Consider the following 27835-nt stretch of genomic DNA (forward strand, 5'->3'; position numbering starts at 1 on the left):
AATGGGTGAATGTCAACATTTGTTGACTGCAAATTTGTCAAATTTCACCATTTTGTTGTAAGTTTGAATTCTCAAAATTCTGTGCAAATTTATGTTCAGGCAAGTTTGAATTTCACCGCTACTCTCCTACATGACTGGATATTTTAAAGGATAAGTTCACCTTCAGGAACATGTTACATGTTCCACCCATTTTTCCTGCTCCTGCAAGGTCGCTGCACTTTACTCACTAGTAAATCAAGCCATTTATGTCTCTATCACAGTAGCATGACACATGCACATACAAGGACTAATTTAGGCCCTCTAACATCTGACCTGTGCTTTGTGCAGCCTTGACCAGCCCCTTTCTTAGGATGTCCTTCAGCCATGTTTTCATTTTAAAGTCGCCGTCACCTCCGACAACTGACACCACCAGGTTGGGTGGAGGAATCTTCCAGTGATGGGTGATAAGGTTATACACAATGGAGGAATCTGTTTCATTTGACAGGCGAATAAACTGGAATGAACAAAAAAAATTTGTTATGAACACTACTTGCATCTAAACAAACAACTGTGACCATATATTTTTTTTAACCATATGGTGTATCAAATTAGAAAAGAGAAGAGAGGTTCAAACAATTACAAGATTAAATAACATTTCACTGTAAACAATATAAATTGCATTGTCACTGTATATACAGTTTTTTATCAACTCCATTGTTATTTAAAGGGTCAGTTCACCGCCATACACATAAAGATTGCTTAAGGAGGAGGGTACAGATTTTCCTTTGGGCGAGGGAGGATAATTATTGCTTTTGGGGGTGTGCAGGATTTTTACTGGGGGAGAAAAAGGATACTTTTTGCCTGAATTTCCACATTCTGTGCTGTGTGGTATGTTCTTCTGAACTCTGCCCTTTATATCCTGGAAGTGCAGAAAATGGCGCAACATACAGAGTACAGAGGCCAAGATTATGTAACGTACCGTGTACATCACATAGGAAGTAAAGGAAAATTTGCAACAGGGACAAAGACAAGAACAAAGATCTGACAGGGTTTCCATACACTACTAAGGAAAACGCATTTTTATGTTAGCCTGTTTTTACCCTTGCTTCCTATTTGGTATAACATTGTTAGCAGGACAGGATGCAGGGATATATATCTCTTATGGATCCATGATTTTTTTTTTCTTTTTAAGAATGTCAAATAATACTGTTGATAATTCCAATTATATTGTATCCTTTTAACTTACCAGCCATTGCAGATTTCCCCTCTTTAGTATTTTGTACATTCCTAAAAGATCAACTGCCTATACCATAAATTAAAAAACAAATTGACTTTGTAGTGGAACTAAACTCTCTCCGTTAAAATGAACTATTTTTAATCCTTGTGCTACTAACTTTAGTAAGTAGGAAGGTATATTATATTTTCTAGTATATTATATTTTCTTGTATTTTTTTCTACATTTCTCCAGTTGCTACCTTGTTTCTGGTCTAGGCCAAAATTATGTCATATACCCTAGAAGTCTTCATGGACATTTTTTTTTCTGGAGTACATGTGTCAAACACAAGGCACATGGGCCAAATCCGTCCCTCCAGGCCATTTCATGTGGCTCTCGTACCTCTCCTGCAGCTTCTCCCCCAGCAGCAGCACAAAGTAAGTGGGGGAGCACTGTGATGTAAGGGAGGGTGGGGGACTCTTGACCTCTGATGGTGGGGGGCCTCTTGACATCTGATGTAAGGGGGGTGGGGTGCTCTGGACAGCTGCTTCTAATATGAAAATAATACAATTCTTTGCCAGTTGAAAAGTAGGGTCACATACCTGTGGTATCATTCACTAGAAATGTTATTGGCGATTGCTCAGACAGAACACCATGGCAGAATCATCTTCTGTCTGCAGTCTCCAATAAAGTTTCTTGTGGACAATATCAGAGGTGCACAAGACAACCCTCATTTTCAGACTTGTATCATCTGATACAGGAGTGGGAGTGGGCTCCGTGCTGGTCTGCACCTACCCTTCAAAGCTTAAGTCTTAAATTATTACTAAAACCAGGGCTTTCTTTCTGCCGGAACGCGGCGGTACTGCGTTCCGCCACCTTTTTCTTCTTGTCCCCGCTCACCGACTGCCTCTGCAGAGCTGACAAGCTATGCAGAGCAGCGAAAGTGACAGGTGCCGGACGCGGCTTGTTTATGTCATGCTTGCGCGTGCCCGGCACCTGTCACTGCCGCTGCTCACAGCCGGTGAGCGGGGACATGCACGCTTCACCCCCCCCCCTCTACCGCCAGCGTGTAAACATCGGGGGCGCGCGGCCACCCCCATAGGAAAGGTGTATCTTAGTACACCCGGCGGTGCGCGCTGACGTCATCACGCCCTCTGCTCGTCGATCCTACCATAGCGCGGATCGTCAGCATCAGGTAAGGAGCGGCGATACAATTTTTCTCGCTTTTCTTGCTAATGTGGGGGGGGGCAGTGTTACTCGCTATTCTTACTAATGTGGGGGGGGGGGCGGTGTTAATTCCATACATTTACTTTTATAGCCCCTCCCAAATTTTACTTGCATTCCTGTTCTCTAAAGGGGTGGTCCTAGGGTTTGATGGGGGCGTGGCCAGGTTTGGGTGGGGGAGTTCCACCACCTTTCCTCTGAGAAAAAAAGCCCTGACTAAAACCAGTAATAAGTGAATTCAGAGGTAATTATTTAATATGATAAAGATTAGATACAGTACATTTATATAGTTTTACAGATACAACCGACCCTTTGAATGCTGATGTAACCCACAATTAAATTTAGTTTCAAACAGGGGTGAACTGACCATTCGAGCACTTGGGCACTGCCCGAGGGCCGGGGGTCAGTAGGGGGCCTCATGAGATGCCCCTGGTACCTTTAATTGGCTTTTTCATAGGCTTTTTTAGGTGTGAGTGAGGACACAGGGGCCCCATGATCACCTATTGCCCGGGGGTCCTATGAGTTGTCAGTCTGCCCCTGGTTTGAAACCTCTGATCTGGAATATCACTCTCATGCATACCTGAGTTAAGGGCAGATGGATTCAAGGAAGTAAATGCTGCCCCCACCTGCGTCAAGGCTCGGACATCTGTCCCGCAACCACAGCTAATAGCTCTTTGTGTGGCTACATGAGATCAGCAGGGGCCGCTGTCAGCCCTACATTTGTTTAAATGGGCTGAGCATCTGATGCTAATCGCATAACCCAGTCATTCCTGCAGCAAGAATCCACAGATTCTTGTAGCAGGAATCCAGAAGCAGCAACAAACCGGCCTTGTGAAAGGGGCCTTACATGGGTTTAGCTGCGTTTGGAGTTTCTAATTGGATGTACAGAGTTCTATTTTCTCTAAACACAGCTAAATTGACCTCACCTAAATTAGGTAAACTCACAGTGCGAATGACACCAGTAAAACTATTACATACATTTAGAAATGTATTCTATACACAGGTCTGACAGTGCCAGCTTGAATAAGGTCTTAAAGTGTCACTAAACCCAGTACTCTGCATTCACTATATCTGGTCTCCCACCGTACACAAAACATGGAAATGCAATTATTTTAGTAAATATAAACTGCTAAATCCCTTTTATCATCAGCAGTTTTACCAGTCTTGTGACTTCTTTCAGTGTCCAGCCAGGCACATGTTAAAGCTTGTAGGAGGAGTTTTCTTTCTACTCTAGGAGGATGCAGAACCCCTGATCTCTTCCTGGACAGTGCTGATCACATGCACTCTCCCAAGGAAAAAAAAAAAAAAAACCCTCTCTAGCAATACACACTAAACTGAGTATGTGTCTCTACACGATGTCTTATCAGGAGATAAGAGGGGGACACAGGAAGAAGGGGAGGATCAGAGAAGTCAGGATCAAACAGCATTTTTAAACAATACAGAGGATTAACCCCTTAGGTTCCACAGGGAGTATAACAAGCGTGCTTTACTGCATATACAGACTTATTTTACTATTGAGGGTTTAGTAACACTTTAAGTTGGCCACATATTATGCAATTTTCTTATTCAATTTCCTTTAGATTTACCTTCAGCTATGTAGTGCAAGGGCCTGCCTGATTTCATACAAATTGAAAGTGTTTAGGTTTGACCTCTTAATATATGATTTTGATAAATCTAAAGGATAACTGTACAAAAAAAAAATTGTATCATGTATTGCCACCCTTATTTTTCAAGCACAAAATCCAATACCTTTCTTGCTAGAATAATTTAAAGAAAAAAAAGGGCAGAAGGCCCACAGAGAGGCAATAACTGGTAGGGAAGGCAGAACTGTATCTGATAGTGGAAATGTACTAACCATGTATTCACAAAACACAGGCATTTGCATGATGTCCTTTGGAAAAAACCAGAGCACAAAACAGTCTGTATCTGTCGCCTGGACATGCAGCCGAAGCACAAACCTGTTTTGAATGTCTGACATGTGCGTTGTTCCCGAGAATGCCTAGTAAACAGCCTGAGACAGATCTATAATTACCTGAGAAGCTGCAGATGACAAGTAAAATAGAAAAACCCAATGATAAGATATTCCTTAGCCTTTCTTGAAAGAAAGATGGAGGATGTCCTCACTGGCTTCTCACTTGCTAAATGCTAGTTGTCTGGCTGTCATGCTCACTTTCTGGTTTCAATACTTTGAGTCACCAACAAAACCAGGAATACAAATATTGTATTTTAACTTTACTATGACTTTCCTAAACTGCGTACTTGTCTGGTCAGTGGGTCCATTTCTAAAAATATTTACCACTTGCATTCGCACAGCAGACAGGAATAATCGCTGTAATGTGTCTAATATGTTTATTTCCTATGATTGCCAGCTCCAGCTAATGGTCATAATGGAGTTTTTTTTCCTGAAATACCTCAATCAGAAAAATACTGCATTACGGTCACTAGATGGAGCTGATGATCATAGGATATAAACATATTAGACACATTACAGTGTTTATTCATGGAAGCTGTGCAAATGCTTGAGGCATTTGCACAGTATATTTTTTTAAAGGCTGCTAGTGTAGGTACATGATGTACAGCCCAGCAATTTAAAGGGTCCTGTGTTACTTTTACTGCATATCGCTGCACTCTAATAAAGGGCAATTGTGGAAATTGTGGCCCTGTGTTGTCCACTGCACATGCCCATGATGTAATAATATGTAGTATGGAACTTTTTCATGTATTATTTGTACTGCACAATAAACAGAGAGCCATGTGTGACTGTTATTAGTGTTTAATGACACACAGTGAGTGTGTCTTACAAAGCAATAGGAAGGTGCAGGGAATGCATCCTGGGTTTAGGGTACTTTTGCCAGTATCTGTCTTGACTGAGAGAAGAACATATAGGGTTTGTCCACCTTTACTAAAAAACTGCCTATGCAGGTAAGGGATGACGTCTCTGCAACAAACTATGCAGGTTTGACTAAAGTTGAATAATGCCCTTGCTGGAGCTGTAAGTCATTTATATACCTCCCACAGCCTGGCCTAAAAGCTCCCAGAGATGGCATTATACCATCCTGCCTTGTTGCTAGGACATTGCTAAGACACTCTGCTATAGTAGTGCTATGTACAAAACCAAGATATTAAACACATATATAAAATATAAAGACAAAAGTGACTAGTGCTTAATAATTAATATAAAACCAGTCTGCCCCCAAGTGGCTAGAACTGGTTATACATGTGCACACACAACTGAATAAAAAGTGACCAAGTGCTAAATTACATAAATAGTGTCTTAATAAATAAAATAAAAAATCACAGTGAATTATTTCAGAAAGTGCCAAGTGTTTAAATAACAATCAATATACATATAGTATAATCATGTGCAAAAATCATGCTATCACTCTTCTGTGAGGAAATAATATAAGTGCTTCTTCATCCAAATAGTGTTCAGACCAAGGTGTCACTCCAGTGAATAAATCCTACATTTTTATTCAGTTGTGTGTGCACATGTATAACCAGTTCTAGCCACTTGGGGGCAGACTGGTTTTATATTAATTATTAAGCACTAGTCACTTTTGTCTTTATATTTTATATATGTGTTTAATATCTTGGTTTTGTACATAGCACACTATAGCAGAGCGCTTCATCCAATATTTGACATTGTATCTTGTTTGTCCCATGGTATAGGGCAGGGGTCTGCAACCTTTAAGACATAAAGAGCCACTTGGACCCGTTTCCGAGAGGGAAAAAAAGACTGGGAGCCGCAAAACCATTGCAACATTTAAAACAAATCCGACACTGCATATATTGCAAAAAACGCTCTGGTCATGAAGGGGGTATAAGGGCCCAGTAAGCAAAGGGTTAATCAGGGCCACAGTGTATTGTCATAATCACAATCATAGCCTTAGGTCAGTGGTGGGCAACCTTTTTTTTCGACTGAGCCAAATCTCGCCAAAACCACGATTGAAATTTATTTTGAGAGAAACATTTTTAAAACTGAAAATACATCCCCCATATAGTAATTCATCCCCCATATAGTAATTCATCCCCCATATAGTAATTCATCCCCCATAGTAATTCATCCCCCCTATAGTAATTCATCCCCCATATAGTAATTCATCCCCCCTATAGTAATTCATCCCCCCTATAGTAATTCATCCCCCATATAGTAATTCATCCCCCCTATAGTAATTCATTCCCCATATTGTGTGAATTCACTTACCTTTGCTCCGCGCGTTCCTCTCGCTGGGTTCCCGCGCCGTTCTGGTCTTCAGGGCGGACTGTGAGAGGAGAGGAGTTCGTCACGCTGCCCCGCCTACATCCGGGCTGCCCCGCCTACATCCTGACAGCCAATGTTTGCCAGCGGGCGCCCGGCACACAGAAGAGCTGCATTAAAAGAGCCGCGGCTTGCAGACCCTATTGCCTGTCACCTGGTGGGCAGTGTGCTCCGGAGCCGCAGGAAAGGTGAAAAAGAGCCGCATGCGGCTCCGGAGCCGCGGGTTGCCGACACCCGGTATAGGGTGTAGATGTTAGCAGCTAGCTATATTTAGGCAGTCTGTGGAACACAGGAGGATACTTATACCGTTTATTGCTAAGACACTCCCAGCTATTACTGGTCAACCCCACCAGCACAGAAGTGACCTCTGAAACCCCCACACATGTGTGGTCAACTATTTCCTCTTTTGCAGTATCCCTAAACTCAAAGCTTCTGCAACAGGGGAGTGCATGCGGGAGTGCATGCGAGGAGGTTTGAATTGGCTGATTGCTGATGTATGTACAGATTGCAGATTCTGATAAGATTTCCACCTACAGAATCCCACAACCACCAGGCGAGGGTTGTGGGAAGATGCCCTTGTCCATATCAACATGGAGAAAAGGTACTAAGCCTGAGAGTCCCCCCATGGTGAGGGTTTGTAGCCTGGTATGGCTTAGCCTGCCAGGCTGCATTCTCAGATAAGTGTCCGGTGTGGATTTTAGGAGGGGGACCCTGCACTTTTTTCTTTCCCCCTTGAAATCCATACTAGTATACTAGACAATGCCACTTTTTTTTGTGGGTGGGGTATCCATTAAATTATATATCAGACCTGAGCGGCCTGGTATGAATTATAGTGGAAACCTCATGCCTTTTTTTTTTTCTTCTAACTACCCCAATCCAGGATTCCAGGTCAGTAAATGAATGAGGCTGGGTGATGTCACTGGTTGTTAATGACACAAAAGGTGCCAACACCCGTTGCTTCCTTAATGACCATTAAAATGTTACTAAACCCACAGCAGTAAAATCGGTCTGTATATGCAATAAATCACGCTTGCTATACCCACTGTGGAGCCTAATGGGTTAAGCCTCTGCAATGTGTAAAAAGGATGTTTGATCCTGTCTTCTCTGATTCTCTCCTTCTTCCACAGTTCCCAATCCATCTGCTGATAGTACAGAGCCCTTGGATACACTCTTCACATGCTCAGTTTAGTATGTATTGCTAGAGAGTTTTTAATTTTTCTTTTGGAGGGCGCATATGATCAGCAATCGAAGGTCCCTAACTTACATTCATACATACACATACTAGGGACAATTTAGACAGGAGCCAATTAACCTACCAGAATGTCTTTGGAGAGTGGGAGGAGACCAGAGTTCCCGGAGGAAACCCACGCAGGCACAGGGAGAACATGCAAACTCCAGACAGGTGGTGCCGTGGTTGGGATTTGAACCAACAACCCCAGTACTGCCAGGCAGAAGATATTTACTACAATAATTGCATTTCCATGGTTCTGTGTACCATGGAAGACCAGATATAGTGAATGCAGGGTCCTGGGTTTAGTAACATTTTACCTGCAGAAGAAGAAAGCTGTACAATAGGAAAACTCAATTGGTTGCCAAGAATTAGGTACTACCAATGTGTAATTATGCTTAGTGCGTATGGTACTCATTTTTCTATGTTAAAGTGTTACTAAACCCACGACAGTAAAATCAGTCTGTATATGCAGTAAAGCATGCTTGATGGACTCATTGTGGAACCTAAGGGCTTTCCTCTGCATTGAGTAAAAGTGCTGTTTGCTCCTGTCTTCTCTGATCCTCCCTTTCTTCCAATGTTCAGTGTGGAAGCAACTGGGAAACTCAGCCACGAAGTGGTAGGCCATGTAAAATGACAGAGCAGGGTCAGTGTATGCTGAAGCGAACAGTGTGCAGAAGTCGCCAACTTTCTGCAGAGTCAATAGCTAAAGACCTCCAAACATCGTGTGGCCTTCTGATTAGCACAACAGTGCATATAGAGCTTTATGGAATGGGTTTCCATGGCCAAGCAGCTGCATCCAAGCCTTACATCACCAAGTGCAATGCAAAGCGTCAGATGCAGTGGTGTAAAGCCTGCCACCACTGGACTCTAGAGCAGTGGAGACACGTTCTCTGGAGCGATAAACCACATTTCTCTGTCTGGCAATCCGATGGACGTGTCTGGGTTTGGCGATTGCCAGGAGAATGGTACTTCCCTGACTGCATTGTGCCAAGTGTAAAGTTTAGCGGAGGGGTTGGAGATTATGGTGTAGGGTTGTTTTTCAGGGGTTGGACTTGGCTCCTTAATTCCAGCGAAGGGAACTCTTAAGGTGTCAGCATACCAAGACAATCTGGGACAATTTCATGCTCCCAACTTTGTGGAAACAGTTTGGGGATGGCCATTTCCTGTTCCAACATGACTGCGCACCAGTGCACAAAGCAAGGCCCATAAAGACATGGATGAGCTATTTTGGGGTGGAGGAACGTGACTTGCCTTCACAGACAGAGTCCTGACCTCAACCCAATAAAACCGTTGGAATGAATTAGAGGGGAGACTGCGAGCCAGGCCTTCTCGTCAGTGCCTGACCTCACAAATGTGCTTCTGGAAGAATGATCAAACATTCCCATAGACACACTCCTAAATCTTGTGTACAGCCTTCCCAAAAGAGTTGAAGCGATTATAGATGGGCCAACTCATAACTGAAATCTACGGACTAGTACTGGGATGACATTGGTGTAAGAGGGAAGGATTTGGGTTTCTAGAGCAGTGGTCTCCAAACTGTGTCCCTTTGCTTACTTTTATCTGGCCCTTGGAGCACTACTTCATTCACTGACACCAATGAACAGGCACAATTCCTCCTAATGATACCAATGATGGGACACAATTCCTCTCAATGACACCAATGATAGGGCACAGTTCATCCTAATGACACAAATAATGGGGCCCAATAACACCAGAGACGGGAACATTTCTTTCCAATGACACCAGTGATGGGACACAATTCTTTGCATTGACACCAGTGATGGGGCACAATTCCTCCCAATGACACCAATGTTGGGACACAATTCCTACCAATAACGGGGAACAATTCCTACCAAAGACAACAACAATGGGACATTTTCTACTCCTTATGGCCACAGTCTGGCCTCTAAAGTCTGAAGGACAGTAAACTGCCCCTTTGTTTAGAAAATTCGGAGACCCTGTTCTAGAGCTCTGAGTTGACTTTTCATTGGGATGCAACCTATATGCTAAAGATGGTTTGCACCTAAATGGAAGGGGGTCTACTGTTCTGCGGAAAGGTTTATAGGATGGCTGGAGGAGTATTTAAATTAGAATCAAGGGGGGGTTGAAGAATTACATTATAATGGGGCAGACAGATCAGACAGGGGTCAGTCATTGGTGGGTGGAATGGGGAAAGATGGGGAGAGGGCTATGGCAGGTGATAAGGTGCCCATGTTCCAAACAACCATTGGAATTGGTACCATTTGTACATAAATAAAAAATATGCAAAATACGTGTTAAAAAGGTGTCAGTGAATTAAAGTGTTTGTTCACTAATGCCAGAAGTCTGCCAAACAAAATGAGGGCGTTGGAAGCTTTGGTGCATGAAGAGAATTATGATTTAATTGGTATTGCTGAATCATGGCTTCATTCTTCACATGAGTGGGCCAATAATATTCCTCACTATGTTCTCTTTCGGAGAGACAGGGTAAAAAGGAAAGGTGGTGGTGTCTGCCTCTATGTAAGAAGTGATCTCACAGCGAGTGTGAAAGAGATCTAGTTGATGGAGAGTGTGATGAGGCTTAAGCATTATGGGTAGAACTGCACAAGAGGGTGCATACTACAAAAGGTTATCATTGGAGTTTGTCATAGGCCACCCAGTGTTAATGAGGAGGTGGAGACTCCGCTCCTTGCAGAGATCGAAAGGGCTGCAAGGGCTGGGACAGTGATAATAATGGGGGATTTTAACTACCCGGTAATTGACTGGAGTAATGGCACTGCAGGAACAGTTAAGGGGAAAAAAATGTATAAACATACCTTTATGGTACAGTTCATATAGGCCCCAACTAGAAATGATGCTTTGCTGGACCTGGTAATCTCACACCATGCAGAGCATATTACTAATGTCCATATAAAAGAACATCTGGGTAGCAGTGACCATAACATGATTTCATTTATTGTTAGCTGTAAACAAGCACATACAGGAAATATAAAAAAAGCTCAACTTTAAGAGAGCTATTTTTCCAAGGCTGAGAGCTGCTCTCTAAGTCTTAGACTGGGTGGGAATATTGGCATCGATGAACACAACACAGAATTGGGCGTTCTTCAAAAAGATTATGTGAACACACTGCAAAATAGATTCCCATGGGCAACAAGTTTAACCGCTTTTTTTCCTCAAAATTGTCAGTCTTTTTTTTATAGGGCAAAAAAAAAAAAAAACTGCACAGGTGATCAAATACCACAGAAAGAAAGCTCAATTTGTTGCATGATCGCGCAACTGCCAGTTAAAGTAATGCAGCACAGTAACGCAAAAAATGGCCTAGTCAGGAAGGGGGGTAAATCCACAGGAGGGCAAATGGTTAAAAGGCTAAAAATCAAACCTATGTGGCTTACGGCCAAAGTTAAAAAAGCTATAAAAAATAAGAAAAGAGCTTTTATTAAATATAAAAATGAAGGAATGCTATCATCGTTTAAACTTTTCAAAGAATATAAACAGAATATGTAAAAAAGGAAATCAAGGCCGCAAAAACTGAAAACGAACAACAGATTTCAGAAGATAGCAAGACAAACAGCAAAAAATTCTTCAAATATATTAATAGTAAAAAAGGTCAGGTCCAAGAATGTAGGACAATTACAAATAAATCTAGAGTAGGTGACTGGGGACAAAGAGCAGGAGCAAGGGGGAGCTCTTGTCCATAATGGACATGGTATTGACACTGCACCAGATGATACATTGGCTCTTTTTTTTTAAAGTAATTATAGACCTGTTAGTTTAGCTTCTATAGTTGGGAAGATACTGGAGAGTTTAATAAAAGACCACATAGATGAGTTCTTGCTGGAAAAAAATATTTTAAGCAACAGACAGCATGGATTCATGAAAGACAGAAGTTGTCAAACAAATCTGATTTCTATTTATGAGGAAGTGAGCAAAACATTGGACAGAGGGGTGGCGGTGGACGTGATATACTTGGATTTTGCAAAAGCATTTGACACAGTTCTCCACACACTGCTAATGTGTAAGGTAAAGTTGACAGGCTTGGAAAAATCTGTATGTAAATGTATGGAAAACTGGCTAACAGATTGTATTCAGAGAGTAGTGATTAATGATTCATACTCTGAATGGTCTAGGGTTCTCAGTGGTGTACCCCAAGGTTCAGTGTTGGGACCCTTACTTTTTAACCACCTCCTGCCCGCCATATAGTAATATGACAGACAAAAGGTGGTTCTCTCATTCTGGGAGGACGTCATATGACGTTCTCCCATTCTCACCGCGCATGTGCGGCTCCCGGAGCGTTCAGCATGGCGATCGGCGGTGCGCTGTGTACCTCAGACACAGTGGATCACCGATCAACGGAAAGAGCCGAAGATGTCGGCTCGGTCATGTGATCAGCTGTGTCCAATCACAGCTGATCACATGTAAACAGGGAAATGCCGGTTATAGGCATTTCTCTCCCCACGAGCTGTCACGCTGACAGCTCGTGAGAAGAGGAGAGCCGGTAATCGGCATTCCTCGGAGGGGACATGTATACAGATCATCAGAGCACTGATGATCAGTGTGCCCTGATGATCTGTGTAGCCTCAGCAGCGCTACCTGTCAGTGTCCATCAGTGCCAGCTCTCAGTGCTCATCCATGCCACCTGCTAGAGCTCCTTATGATCGATTATGTACAGATAGGGTATTCTACCTCGGGACACTCGTATTGTCTAGTCATGACAGATCATTTCACAAAGTATGCGGTGGCTGTACCCACCAGAGACCAGACGGCAGAGTCGGCCGCTGCAGTGGTCTGCAAACACTTTATACAGGTGTTCGGGTGTCCACAGAGAATACATTCGGACCAGGGGGCATGTTTTCATGGTACTCGAATGAGTTGTACCAACTGTATGGGATCGAATGTTCCCGCACCACCCTGTATCACCCCCAGGGAAACGGGGCGTGCGAGTGGTTCAACCGCACCTTGTTCCAGATGCTGCAGACTCTGGAGGACCGCCAAAAAGTTCAGTGGCCCGAATACCTACCTGAACTGATGTGGGCCTATAATAACAGGGTACACAGTACCACCAGATACTCCCCACATACAGTATGCTCATGTTTGGGAGAGCCGGACGGGAGAGTGAACATCTCCACATGCCCGATCCGATGAAGCTATCACCAAGAAATACTACCGCATGGGTGCAAGAGCACAGCCGCCGGCTGAGAGCGTTCCACAAGGTTGTGGGGGAGCGTCTTAGACAAGTGGTATACCCCAATCCAAGACCAGTGCAGAAGGAGGGGTATGCTCCGGGTGATCGAGTGATAGTTAAAGCCATGCGACCGTCTGGAAAGTTGGATGGGCGGTGGGAGGCGGTCCCATACACGGTGAAGAGGAGGGTAGACCCTGTCATCCCGGTCTATGAGGTAATAGGGACTGGGGGGCCCTCACAAAACTTGCACCGTAACATGTTGAGGCGTTGTAATTTAGATTAACCAGTGTGTGTGGAGGGGATGGCTCCTCCTGCTCAGAGTACAGAGGAAATCCCCTTAGAGGAGGGGGAGGAACGGTGGGTTGTCCCTGCCCCGATACCCACAGAGGCTCCAACCTTAGCAACTTTGCCACCAAGGGAAAGTGTTGAGCGGTCAGCAGCTCCTCTCCCAGTAAATGTGTCTGACATCCCCAGTGCTTCTGAGCCTGTCACTCTACGAAGGTCAACAAGGCCCAATGCTGGTGTGCCCCCACAGCATTATGCCCAGAATGAGTTTGTATGGGGAGGGTTGCCGAGGACGACAACCTCTAGTAGGGTGGCATGTGAGATGGGGAAACAGCTCTCATTGTTTGAATACTGCTTGTGTGGAGTAAATTAAATGTTTTGACTGACATTCTGCAGTTTAGCCACAAGATGTCACTGTTTTTATAACACAGCCTCAGACTGCATAGATATTTCTATATTCATGAAGAGGTGAAGTTTTCACACAGAGTGGAGAGAAAACAGGAAGGAGAGGGAGAAGCCATGTGTCAGGGACCATCACGACGCATGGGTCTGCACATGCGTAGGTGTCTGTCAAGACATGCAGGCAGCAGGGCACTAGGACCCAGGCGCACCCGTCACCTATGACGACGCTGGGAAGGCACTAGGGCCTAGGCTGCGCCTGTCAGGCGCAGGGCGGGCTACTTAAACCAGCCCTGCACAGACACAAGTTGCCGTATTGGTCTGATCTTGTTCCTGTGATCTGTGAGTTGATTCCTGACTGTTGCTGACCTTTGCTTGAACCTGACCTTGCTGATATTCTCCTGCCCTGACCCTCTGGCTCGTTTGACTACTCTTCTGGATATCCCTTCTGATCTGAACTTCTGTTACCAGACCCGGCGAGTGACCTGATTCATCTGTGCCTGCTGTCTTGTACCACGCTGTCCGCCCGTTATTGACCTGGCCCGTCTGAAAATGCTATTGCTCAGCCATCCATCCAACCCGCACGGATTAGCTGCTATTCTTTAGACCTGTCTGCCTCTTCACACCAGGCTCTCCACCTGTCATTATTCCTCTACCTCAGGTGGGTGTACTCAGGGGCCGCGACCTGGTCACTGTCTGCTCCAAGCCCATCCCCACCATCAGGGGCTCTGGTTAACAAGCGGACTGGGGCTTAGACTCCACGCCCTGGGGAATCCTGTCCTGTGGACTGCTGGAGTACACCAGGTGGTCCATAACACCATGTTTTTGGAGCATGGTGAATAAGGGGCCCTGTGAGCTGAGAATCTGATGACATCCAGGTGTGAAAGCATCCCTCCGTAACCAGAGCTGCAGCTAAGTGCAGCTGATGAGATTGCTGCCAGGAAGCTGAGGAGATTGCTGCCAGGAATGCTGATGAGAGCAGAGGAACTAAGCAACATATACGGCGAGACTGCATGCTTGTTGGAGAGACATTTGTTCTGTTCAGAGTCACCAGCGGATGCAAAGCAGACCCGGGTCGGTAAGATCATGCACGCACCTCATTTCAGTGTTGGCGCCTTGAGACTGAGTCCAGGCCTTTAGTTCGTTAGTTAGGTTCTCCGTTTGTGTCAGGCCACAAGTGTTGTTACTGATCATTAGAAGGACTCCATAACTTAAAGTGACATTGCACATTGGAGAGCTGATAGAATCCCACAAACTCAAGCCAGACTGGCGTTTTGCTCAGAAGGAATACTCAGGCACGTGCTACAGGACCAGTTATGGGAGGGGGAATACTGTAGATTTTTGTAAAATTGTAAGCTGTTGTGCTGCACCACAGGCTAGCCCATACCATAAACCCATACACTGATTCTTGATCTTTTAGGGTAATAACAGGTAAGTTGTGGCAGCTTAGTTGTGCCCACCAGTAGGTAAATTACTTCATTTTCTGCCTTCATCCATCAGAAGGCGCCGTGCAGCACAAGGGTCTCAGCCTTTGGGCTGGGTGTATGTAAATTTATTGTATGTTTCCAGCATTTGTGGTTGTGTTTATTTGCCACATCTAAGTAAAATTCTGTTGTGGCAAAAGCTGGTGTTGCTTTCCTCGTTCGTGACTTCACTGTATCCTGGGGAGCCCACACCGGTACACTACCTACACATGCATCATACATACTAGGTGGAGAACAATGGGGGGAAATCAATGGTGGAGAAGGATCTGGGAGTTCTGGTAGATCACAAGCTTAATAAATGGTATGCAATGCCGAGCTGCGGTTTCTAAAGCAAGCAAAATCCTCTCTTGTATTAAAAGAGGTATAGACTCCAGAGAGAGAGATATATTACCCCTGTACAAATCATTAATAATACCTCATCTGTAATATGCCGTTCAGTTTTGGGCACCAATTCACAAAAAGAACATTGGGGAACGGGAGAAAGTACAGAGAAGGGCAACCAAACTGATAAGAGGCATGGAGGATCTCAGCTATGAGCAAAGATTAGAGGAACTGAATTTATTCTCTCTTGAGAAGAGGAGATTAAGGGGGGATATGATCAACATGTATAAATACATCAGTGGCTCATATAATGAACTGAGTGTAGAGTTATTCACAGAAGACAAGGGGGCACTCTTTACGTCTGGAGGAACAGAAATTGAATCTCCAAACACAAAAAGGTTTCTTCACAGTGAGAGCTGTGAAAATGTGGAATAGACTTTCTCCAGAGTTGGTTCTGGCCAGCTCAGTGGATTGCTTTAAACACTTGACAACCGGGCTATAGCTGAACGACGGCTACAGCGTGGTTGTCCAGTTCTTGGAGGGCATCATATGACACCCTCCCGCGTGCCCCCAGCAGCGCCCACCCAGTGATCTCCATGATCGCTGTGTACTACAAACACAGCTGATCACGTGATGTGGTAAAAGGCCAATCACAAACGGCCTTTTACCACGTGATCAGCTGTGTCCAACAACACAGCCGATCACCAGGTAAATGCAGTTGTCGGCTGCACTTTCCTCACGTTGTCACAGCGCGAGGAAAGTACTGCCGATAACTGGCAATTGTCAGAAAACAGATTGGCAATGATCATCAGTGGCAATTAAATACCACCAAGGAAAGCTCTATTTGTGTGAAATAAATTATAAAAATATCATATGGGTACAGTGTTGCACGACCGCACAATTGTCATTCAAAGTGTGACAGCACTGAAAACTGGAAATTGGCCTGGGCAGGAAGGTGGTATAAGTGCCCAGTAGGCAAGTGGTTAAAAAAGGCTTGGATTCTTTCCTAGATACACATAATATAACTGGATACTAACCTTTTTAGGTAAAATTGATCCAGGGAATATCTGATTGCCTGTCGGGGGATCAGGGAGGATTTTTCCCCTGCAGGAGCAAATTGTATCGTCCTTTGCTGGGTTTTTTGCCTTCCTTTGGATCAACTGTGGGTATAGGATTATAACTTTTTTTTTGGTTGAACTAGATGGACTTTTGGGCACAGCACAGGCCGGCACTCTCTCTGTTTGGGACTCCGCCACATCATGAATGATCCTTCAGCTGAGGGGAGGGACAGAATAGGGGAGAAAGAAAAGGCAAAAAAAGATGGCGGTTGTCTGGGGCCAGTGTAGTAGCTGAGCTGCTGCTCCTTCCAGTGTTCCTCTCAGACTCAGTTCCTTACTGCAAGCCAGCTAGTGGCTGCTGATCATTGTGAAATTCCATCCCTTCTCTTCCTATTCATCAGCGGACTTGTGTCTGTGTGAGTGTGACCCGGCCAGTCGGCGATCCGGCAGATGTGGCAGTGATTAATGACATCACAATCCCACAGCCTGCTCTTCTGGTGCCTACTGGACCTGCTGATCTGTGTCAGTGTTGGTGGCAGTGTGTTGTGTTGGATCTGTTACTGTGTGGGATCGCTCAGTTCAGGCGTTCCTTTCTGTGTGTGTGGGCTGGGCTGCCTTCTGTCACAGCATTTTATCTCCCCCCATAGCCACAGATACAGTCCCTCCTTGACACTGATTATGTCTTTAATATTAGTGCTGGTGGCATCTTTTGGCACTTACCTTTCAAATTAAAAGAAATCATGTTTTGTTGATTGCTTTTTTTTTGGGTGGGTTGCAAGTAGCTGATCTTGCCTTGGGTGCAAAATAATCTAGCACCATCCGTGTGTGTAAAGGCAGGCGTTCCAATACTTTGGCAATATAGTGTATGTGTTAAATTGTGGAAACTTTCTGTAGAACCCTCGTACTCTCTCCTCAAGCATACTTCTGTTCCTTGAGTCTAACAGACTGGCGATACCCCACTATTTCCACCATAACACATCAGCTGGGACCAGAAAGGGAAATACAAAAAGATGCTGATTATATGCCTCTGCTTAAGCAGCCAGCCAACAACTCTGCCTTTTTCAACTCTAGTACCTTGTTCTAGGCAATCACCAGCCTATTGGACCCAGAGGGAAATGAGAGACATGTGATAGGTATGTATGTTGTGTACTTTAAGGTCAGCTGAAATAGCTGCTGGTGACACTATGGTTCATGGACCAGAACACTGCAAGGTCAGTGATCACCAGTAGGTGTCTCCCTGTTCCCTGCAATTCATATATGACATTTAATATACTGTATAGTAAGTTACTTAATTACATTTTTCACTTTTTTGTGCAACTAGTTCCTTTCCTAAAACAAAAAATTCAAATTGCAGCTAATTTTCATTCTGGTATCATGCTTGGGTCTTGCAAATAACCCAAAATAGGAATATGAACAAATAAAAAATCTAAAAATAAGAAACAAAATTTAAAATAAGCTCTTAAAAGCTGAATTCCAGGAGCTGAGCTCCTTTGTAAAAAGTGAAGGCTCACTATAAGGGGGATTTACTAAAACTAGAGCATGTAGAATCTGGTGCACCTGTGCACAGTAGCCAATCAGCTTCCAACTTCAGTGTGTTCAATTAGTCTTTCACAATAAAATCTGGAAGCGGATTAATTTCTATGCAGAGCTGCACCAGATTTTGCATGCTCCAGATTTAGTAAATGCCCCTTATCACTTAAGTCCATTGAGGTGCATGACACCTCGTGGGCTTATCTCGATTATAAAAAAATATGTAAACCCAAGATTTCATATTCCTGATATGTGCCTGCTGTACCATGTACTTGTATGAAAAAGTATACTGTCCCTTTGTACTGTATAGTTTGTACTGTCCCCCATACAGCCATTTACTGGGAAGATCATTGTTCTGGTGTTTCTCCTCCTCCTGCTCTTATGCAGCTGCGAATAAAGGGAATGTGATCCTTTATAACAAAAAGGGGGAAAAAGTGTTTATAATGTCTTTTATATCTATACACAAATATTTTACATTTTTTTTTTATTTTAAACTGAATTGGTTGTTTTACAGTGAGGGTTTACAATCACCTTAAGTATGACAAGTTTATAGCTTTGCTGGAGAATACACTCTGAACTGTGAGAAGAGCAACTATACCTGTCCCTCCCCTCTGCTGCCCAAAAAAATTATATATATATATACATACATACACACATACATATATGCACACACACACTTATATTCCATAAATATATTTTATAACAACATATTTCCAACAAGGAGGTGTAATGCACCTTGAACTTTACTTTAAGTATCCCTTCACTACTTACAAAGGAGAGGAATTCCTGGAATTCAACTTTAACAAGTCTAGATCTATCAAATCAGTTCAAGGTCTATAAAATTTAAATTGTCTACTTAAAAGAAGGAGAACACCACTTTAATCTAATCTGCATGTTGAATAAAGGTCATAGAGACTGGAGGTGTTTTGTGGTGTGGTAAACTCTATGCAATATACAATTGTGACCTTTTTTATTAAGGTTTTTATTGGCATTAACAGTATAGTCTGCCAAAAACTAAGTCCTATGAACATAAAAAACTCCCCATAATACTAGTAAAAGAAATGACTATCCCAAGATACCATCCCTCTGAAACTAAAGTCAACTTTATAAGAAAAGCCTTGCAGCAAAAAAGCAGTTTGCCATGGACGGGTCAACAGCTAAAAGTGATTGCTGCCCTCAGATCAATCACATCCTTACGCTATACTCACATTTAGAATAGCACTGGCGTATACTAGAGCAGGCCTTGAAATTTCCACTTGCCTGCTCGCATTCCGCGAGTTGAAATAACATGGGGGCGAGGGCCAGATTGATCAAACAGCCGATGGATATGGAGTAGGGTGCCGGCACCAGAGGGGGAATAAGCTTTCAGACATTTAGGCACTCACACACTACCCAAGGGCCCAGAGTCCTTAGGAGGTCCTATGACAGGCTCTTGAAAGGATGGGGAGGGCCACAGGGTGGATTGTGCAAGCGTGCTACGAGTCCGGTCCGGTGAGAGGAGAGAGTGAATGACAAAGGGGGTTGTGTGCTCATTATAACCTCAAATTATGGGGGGATGGTGCCATAATTGCGAGTAGCAGAAATACCAATCACTCCCCTTTTTAGCCCCCCTTCCCCCGCTCTCTCTCACCCCTTTTTTTTTATTGAGGACATGGCTATGGAGGGGGTGGAGGAGGGTATATAATTATTTCTGTAACTGTATTCTGCATAAAACATTTAACAGTGTCATTTAATGAGAGAATTTACGAGGACATGTTTAAGGGAGGGATTAGGGCGCGGCAGGGTAGCGGTTGGGTGGAGCAACTGGTGGTGAGTAACTCCTAAGGCCTGGCTAGTAGCTCAGGACTTGAAAATTTAAGCCCTATACTAGAGTATAGTTGTGCACAGCCATTCATGGCAATGGGAGGCTGTGCACAGCACCTGGTTTTCCCAGTTTGCGGAAGACACTGTATGTTACGATGCACGGCCTAAACGATTTCTGCTTTATTGGCAAGTTCAAGAAAAAGCCCACCGTAAAAAGCAAGGGGGATTGATTAAGGTTCTGTAGTGTACTGCAACTGCCATGTGTCTGTATGATCACTCCCAACATACAGGAGCCCAAGGTATAGAGGATAATCCAACCGGGGAAAGGGTCCGCAGAGAGCCCATCAGCAGCAAAACAATGTCAGCAAGCTGATAATAAGCGCAAGTGCCCAAAAACAACAGCTGGCAGGTAACAGATAATGCATGTCTCCGTAAGGTCAGTGGAGCCAAATAGGAATAACCGAGGCAAAGCTGCTCTTCCATAGCCAACAAATTAGAAATCACAAAAACAGTAAAGTATTAGCAGAGCAGGAATCTCAGATCTTACCACAGCATGGTAAGCTAGTTTTCCGCCTCAGCTGGAGTATGAAAACATTTTGTTGTGCCCTCATGCTGGATCTGCAGATGGCTTGGGTACAGGAGACTGCATTGGATGCTGTGTTCCCAGAGACCACGGTGAACCTCTGTAAAGGTCTTGCACTTCTTTAGAAGATCATGCATGAAGTCAGGAAAAAACATGATGGGAAAATTTTCATATTGTAGATTCTGATGGTTCCTGGCTGCTGTGAGCATGCAGTCCTGGTTCTGGTCATTCAGAAACTGCACCAGGAAGGGGCCCCAGGTGTCAGGCGGCCAACGGGAACCCTGTGTGCCTATTCAGCTACATATTGGTGGAGACATCAAAAAGATCCAGGAGATCTTTGAAGAAGGTTTCTGCAAACTCCTCCGGGCATTCACCCTCTGCCCCTTTAGGGAGACCAAGGACCCAGGCATTGTTGCATCTCAACTTATTTTGCCACCAGGAGTTTAACTGTTTGCTGTAATTCTGCAAACATGGTCGCCTGTTGTCCTGTACGGTGTTCAACCTCTGATACCCAGGCTTCTGATTCTGTGAGGCAGCCCCTGATCTTATCCAGGTCATTCCTGATCAGATTGCACTTCTCAGCCAGATGATCTATCCTGACCAGCAATGAGGTCTTGCTGTGTTCAATCGCCACGGATCGCCAGGATCAAGGTGATATCTTCTCGCTGGTGACCGACTGCACGTTGGTACCTGGGGCTCTGCTACAGAAGCTTACTCCATGTCCACAAGAAGCTTCAGGGCCAAGAAAGCGTCAGCACGTGGAGCAGCGGCAGCCGCTTGCCCTTTGCTCGGTGGAACGCTGCTTGGATGGCATCAAGCAGACAGTCACACTGAGGGGAACTTCTGGTGCCAGGAGGTAGACCCCTGAAAGGCTGAAAATAACCATAGGATGAGAGCAGGATCACAGGAGCTCCACACAGGGACGTCTTCTTCGGTCTGCATCCCATCCAGGAACATACTTAGCTATGCGCCTGGCTTAAAATACCTGTGAGTGAGAACCTTATATGAATTTTCCAACATCTGAATATTCTGGGAGCACTTTTAGGTGGTCTGCCAGATTGGTAGGAAGGCAACACCTCTGTTAGATGGTCGCAAGGACCCATAAATCAGAGACAGGGTGCCTTTAGTGGTTGCAAAGGATTTACATATCGATTCAAATCTTGTAAGGGTCTTTGGAGGTTTCTCACTATGGGTTTGATAAAATGATGAAGTTAAATACTGAAAGAGTTCAGTAAAGGGGATGTGAAAATTATCAGAAATTGGGCAAAAGTTTCAAACCTTTCACTGTCAGCACTGAATGAATAATCCTTTTTTCAGAAAATAAAACTATATCTTGTGTCAGTCATGTGGCAGCTGTGCAGTCTCACAAGTCTCCCAACCTTCTTTCTGGCCTCCTCCTGCCCCACCTTTATTCATGCAACTGTGCTGAGTCACCATTTCCCTCTGGTGCCTTTGAACTTTTTAAAAGCATCACTACCTGGGAGCTCTGAAATATCTCCAGGCCTGAGGCAGCTTTTCATAGGGGCCTAGATGTATGCCCTGATGTGGGACTGCACTGCAAATTATTAGAGTTTTAGTCATTAACTAGAATAATGCTCATAATTGAGAAATTCAAGAATCTTGTTGAAAGATTGTCAATATTAAGTCCTTAGTAAAGGAGGCTTGGGTAAAATAGGCAAACATAGGAGAAGAATTACATTCCTAGTTAACAGATCTATTCCAAGCATGAATGCCACATCTTATTTTGAAATCTGAGTTCTTTCCATTTTTTAAATGAATCAATTAAAAAAGTGAAGGTTTGCTATCTTATAGGAAAAATATATAGATTTTAATGGTGCCTAAGCAATACCTTGAAATATCTACCTTTTGCCTTGAATGCATATGAAAAATAGCAGTGTTTTTCTTGTGCCTAATATATATCTAGAATGTGAAATCATCTAAGGCACTGTTGACTGACTACCAGTCTCATATGATTTAGAGTGACATTTGTAAATTTACTACTGTGCTGCTCATTGTTGTCTTTTGCTAGCAAGAAAGCTGTAGTGCAAGGATCTCTCTCCTTCTACGTCTTTTCTTCGGTTGTTATGGAACTGTGAATTCTGAACCCTTCTCATTGCTTCTTGAAAATTCCTCTGTCATTGGAGGAACAGCTCTGACACAGGAATACCAAGTCATTCTTGTCTACTAAAATGTCTGCCTACATACGGAAACACAACGCAGAAAATTCATAAGTAGTGAAAGATCAGCAGCAAGGAGCCCATTCTTTTTTTGGTACAGTGTCCTCTGTAAGTGTAAAGGATATTAGTGAGGGCCTGGCAATCAAAGTGTATAAAATCTGTCTTGATGGACACATATACTGTAAAGTATATTACTGGGACAATGTCTGAAATTAACAAGAATTCTCACCTTGCTATGTTTCTTCCCAGCACCAACAAATTCAATATCACCATAAGCATCAGTAGGCTCTTCTGTCGTATGATCTGCAGAGTTCCAGGTGCTCACAATGGCTGCTCCAAAGTTATCCTCCATGGCTACTGACACATGACTCTGCTTGTCCAGACCACATTGGCACATTTCTTCCTTTCTGTGTCATAAAACAAATAAATGAATGAATACAATGTAAAGAGAAAATACACTTGTTCTGTCATAAATTTATCATGACCTTGCTACTGAAGTACTGTACGTCACAAGGAGCAGAGTAATGTTAGTTGTCCATTTTCAGCCAAGTCAGCGTTCTACTGTATTTCATGCACTAGTAGAAAGTGTTTTTTTTGCCAGGATACTGGTAAATAATGGTTCAGGCATATTTTAAACTCATGGAAAAATATTTATTTATTTAGCCATGCCGATGTTGGGCTCTCAAATCAGGTTTACATATTTTCCATGAAAGATCAGGACTGATCAAACCCCCTGATGGTTGGATCAAAGAATTGGATCTTATAAGCCAAGGTATTTGATAAATACAATTAGGCTAATACACCATGGCTTCGCTCACTAACTTCCATAGGAGTGTTCTCTAAAGCTGGCCATAGATGGGTAGAAAATAGTAAAAAAAAAATACTTGAAAATGCTTGATTGTTTGACTTTCCAAATGTTAGCGGGCTCAATTTGATTCTCAAAATGCAAAGATTTCTGGCAAAAAAACAATCCGGCATGTTGGAATTTTGTAGTGTCAATGAACGATTTTTAAATGTAAGTAGTGGAATCAATTGGGAATAACACGAAAAATCATTATGCGCATGAGTGCATGAAATCAATTGACAAAAAAAAAAAATTACCTTTTTATGTTATAAACGAATGCCAATATGTCATCAAGTGAAGGAAAAAAAATTGTATCAATGATGGCTTAATCGCATGCTCGTTCGACAGATCTTTATCAAGTGCAAGCAAATTTTTTAGCGATTTCTACCCATCTCTGGCCAACTTTACACTTTCAGCTTCAGAAAATGAAGAGAATTGAAAATCAAGCAGTGTCAAAAGGCCTGGAATGCTGATACTGAACATTGCTTATGTCATTATTGTCTATTCCATGTTAAGCCAACTAATCTTTTATGTCACCTGAGAGATCTTGAAAATATTTAAGACCCAATAAATGTATTTGAAAGAATTTTACTTTTTTCCCCACATCCAACAACCAGACATAATGGGGTTTATTTACTAAAGCTGGAGAGTCCAAAATCAGACTCCCTTCTGCATAGAAACCAATCAGCTTCCAGGTTTCATTGCCAAAGCTTCATTGAACAAGCTGAGGTTAGAAGCTGATTGGTTTCTATGCAGAAGGGAGTCTGATTTTGGACTCTCCAGCTTTAGTAAATAAACCCCAATGGGTCGATAAGGTGAATTAATTCAGTTCTAAAGCTGGACATATAGTAGAAGAATTTTGTAAGGAAATGTAAATTTGCGGAACATTTATATGATTTTCTAATCGCTAATGGGGTCAAACTGATCATTTAACTGTAGTGATGAGGAAATTCAAAGGAGTAGGATGAAAAAAAAAAAAAAAAAAAATTCTAACAGGGAATGTGATTTTGTTTGGGAAATTCCATTCATTTCAAAATCCGATGTTGCAAACAAATGAAATTTCGGTTTTATCAAATGTACTGATAAGATTTTTTGTACAACGTTCATGCAGAAATGTATTGGCCAGCTTTATTAAAAATATATTGGTCTGGGGGTGCATGCACGGCATCCTAAGATGGCGGACGTGTAACAGGTGAGCTCTGCTGATCCTCATCCTGCAAAAGCCTCCTGATCCTCTTCTGCAGCTGCCACAGACCCGGGAGAGCTCTCTTTTGACTCGGGACGACCGCAAGCTCAAACATGGGAAAATCGGGTGGTGGAAACTACCCACGCCACCTCCTGTGGACCAGAGGCCTTCCATGCTTGATGCTTCTTTACCAGGCCTGCATCCCCGGCCACAAGTAGTTGCGGAGGCCCGAGCAAGTGCTCCACAGTGCCTATTGAAATGGTGAGGACGGACACAGACACTCCAGCCACTCAGCCTCCTACGCCTCCACACCCCCACCTGACAGTGGACATACTGGAGGACAAATTACAGGTATTTCTACACAATATTACCTGTATTATCTCCGCCGAAACTGGCTCAGGAGCTTAGGGGAGAGATAACTCAACTGGGGGACCACACCGACCATCTTGAAACAAAATTTGATGAATGCAATACATACATGTCTTGGAAGAAGAGAATGAGAATTTGAAACATTCCATTACTAAATTACAGCTCCAACAGGAGGACTTGGAAAACAGGGAACGCCACCAGAATATTAATGTTCGTGGCATCCCTGAATCGGTCCCTGACCCCCAACTTAAACGTTATTTGCTGTCTCTGTTTAATAATGTGGCCCCTAAGTTCCCAGGTATTGATTGGCGTATGGACCGAGCCCACAGATCTTTAGGCCCAAAACCTCCTGAGGATACTAGGCCCAGAGACGTTATCATTCATTTTCATTACTTTGACAGCAAAGAAGCCTTGCTCATTTCTACTCGCTACAAAGCCTCCCTGGAATTCAAAGGGGACAAACTGGAGATTTTCAGCGACCTATCCCCCATCACTTTAGCCAAGAGGTGCATTCTGTGGCCAATTACAGCTCATCTCCAACAGCACCATATTGCCTGTCGGTGGGGATTCCCTTTTAAGCTTGTTGTCTCCAAGGACAATTCCCAAGTTTTACTTTGAGATTTACATGAAGCCGACACCTTCTTCAAGCAACTGGGTCTTCCCCCCCTGCCAGAGGAGGCCTTATTGGAACCACGTGCATCGTCCAGGCCACGCAAGAGCTGGATGCCAGATGATGCTCCTGCATTCTCTTGTGTACAATAGGAACTTCCTATCAACCTTTGTATTCATTCATATGTATGTCCTGAATATAGACATTACAAGGTTAACTAAAGTAGGCACCTGTCATTTGGGGACAGCTGCCGTGTTACCCCTCTATACGTCAGGCTCCTAGTCCTGACAAATCGAGTCATCCTAGATGCCTCGGGTTTATATCTTTGATGATATCTTTAGCATTTTTTGCTCTTCCGGCTGTATCCCACACAGCCCGTTTTTTATGACACATTCGTTATTGTTAGGCCTGTTGTCATAATTTAATTCTGGTTCTCCACCTATGTTAACTTTCTTTTCTCATCGATGATATCTACCTTGTATACTCAGGTTGCACAGCTACCATACCCATTATTGCCTCATAATGGCTCTAAGGTTATTATCATATAATGTCAAAGGGCTCAATTCTATCCAAAAACAGTGGATGGCTCTGAAGGAGTTCAAATCTTTGGGAGCAGATATTATATTTATCCAATAAACTCATTTTAAGCAGGAGTTTCTCTCAATCCTACTCAGCTTTTGATCCCTCTGGGAAAGCCAGAGTAGCTATCTTGATCAGGAAAAACTGCTCCCTGAGGGTCTCCTCCTCTCGAGTCGACCCACATGGTCGTTATGTTCTATTGGAATGTATGTATGCTGATACTCCTTTAGTACTTTTGAATTTGTGTGCTTCCAACTCTGGTCAGTTGTTATTTCTTTCTCAGACTTTAGACAAGTTATGCTCGATATCAACTCCTTGTATGATAGTTGGAGGAGATTTTAACCTAGTCATGTCACCTGATAAAGACAGAAGAAGAGTGCTCTTCACCCCTACTCCGTCGAGGAGACTATGCTCCACATCTAGAGTGTTCCGCAAATTGATTAGGGAGCATCGCCTCTTTGACGCCTGGAGGATTAAGCACCCTCTCCAAAGGCAATGTACGTTCTTCTCTAATCCACGCAGCATGTAGTCTAGGTTGGATCACTTCTTTATCACCACCCCCATGATCCCCTCTCTAGTCTCTTCGGAGATCAACCCAATAACATGGTCAGATCATGCCTCATTATCACTGGCTCTCATCCTCTCTAAATCCACTCCTAGAATTTGTCACTGGTGCTTTGATGAAAGCTTTCTGCGCACAGAGCAGATTTGAAAGGAGCTGTCCCAGGTTTTGGACACTTATTTTCATTTAAATGTTGGCACAGTAGCCTCACCCTCTAACCTTTGGGAAGCCCATAAGGCCGTCATCGGAGGCCTCTGTATCTCTATTGGTGCTCGTTTGAAGAAAAAATTTGTCCACGCCAGGCAATCCTTATTATGCCAACTATCCATAGCGGAACATCGATTGCTTAATAAGCCCTCTATACCCCAGTTAAAAAAGGTTTCCTATATACGTGATCAAATCAGGGCTCTTGATCTACATAAAACAGTTCAATCTCTTACCTGGGCCAAGCACAAATTTTATGAGTTTTCCAACAAACCACACCGAATGCTAGTGAATAAACTCAAATCTCAAACACCCCCTTATCTCCAGGGTCATTTAAACCAGCCTGATGACACACCCACATATGACCCACATGCCATGGCTATAATATTTGAGGAATATTACTAGAAGCTTTATAATTGCCTTACTCCTGATTTTTATCCCCCTTTCCAGATGGCTGCTTTTAACACTTTTTTTGACTCAATACACCGTTTATCACCTTCCAATGTTAATTCTTTAAATGCAGAGGTTTCTATGGAAGAACTTCTAGATGTTAGGAACCTCCCCACTCACAAACCCCTGAGACCGGATGGTCTTCCCTACTCATATTACAAATCATTGATTGGCATCTTAGCCCCCCTTTGCTTGACCTGTTTCAGGCTCTCCTAAAAGGGACCCACCCACAGAATGACTTTATGCACTCATACATCTCTGTGATCCCGAAGTCAGACAAAGACCACGCTCTCCCAGATAATTATTGCCCCATAGCCTTGTTGAA

At 43.4% G+C, this 27835-nt stretch overlaps 1 protein-coding gene across 3 annotated transcripts in view; it reads right to left on the reverse strand.

Moving 5' to 3' along the window:
- TRPM4 (transient receptor potential cation channel subfamily M member 4) overlaps nt 1-27835 on the reverse strand; it is a 197893-nt gene that overhangs the window by 82464 nt on the left and 87594 nt on the right. For all 3 annotated transcript variants that reach the window (XM_089671601.1, XM_089671600.1, XM_089671602.1), the window contains exons 3-4: nt 22936-23113; nt 313-493 (exon numbers count right to left, since the gene is read on the reverse strand). In XM_089671601.1, the coding sequence (XP_089527727.1) occupies nt 313-493; nt 22936-23113 (359 nt within the window). The remainder of the gene's footprint in view (nt 1-312; nt 494-22935; nt 23114-27835) is intronic.

Source organism: Staurois parvus, unplaced genomic scaffold, assembly GCF_062004578.1.
Source record: "Staurois parvus isolate SC_StPar_1 unplaced genomic scaffold, SC_StPar_1.0 ptg000108l, whole genome shotgun sequence".
NCBI classification, from domain to species: domain Eukaryota; kingdom Metazoa; phylum Chordata; class Amphibia; order Anura; family Ranidae; genus Staurois; species Staurois parvus.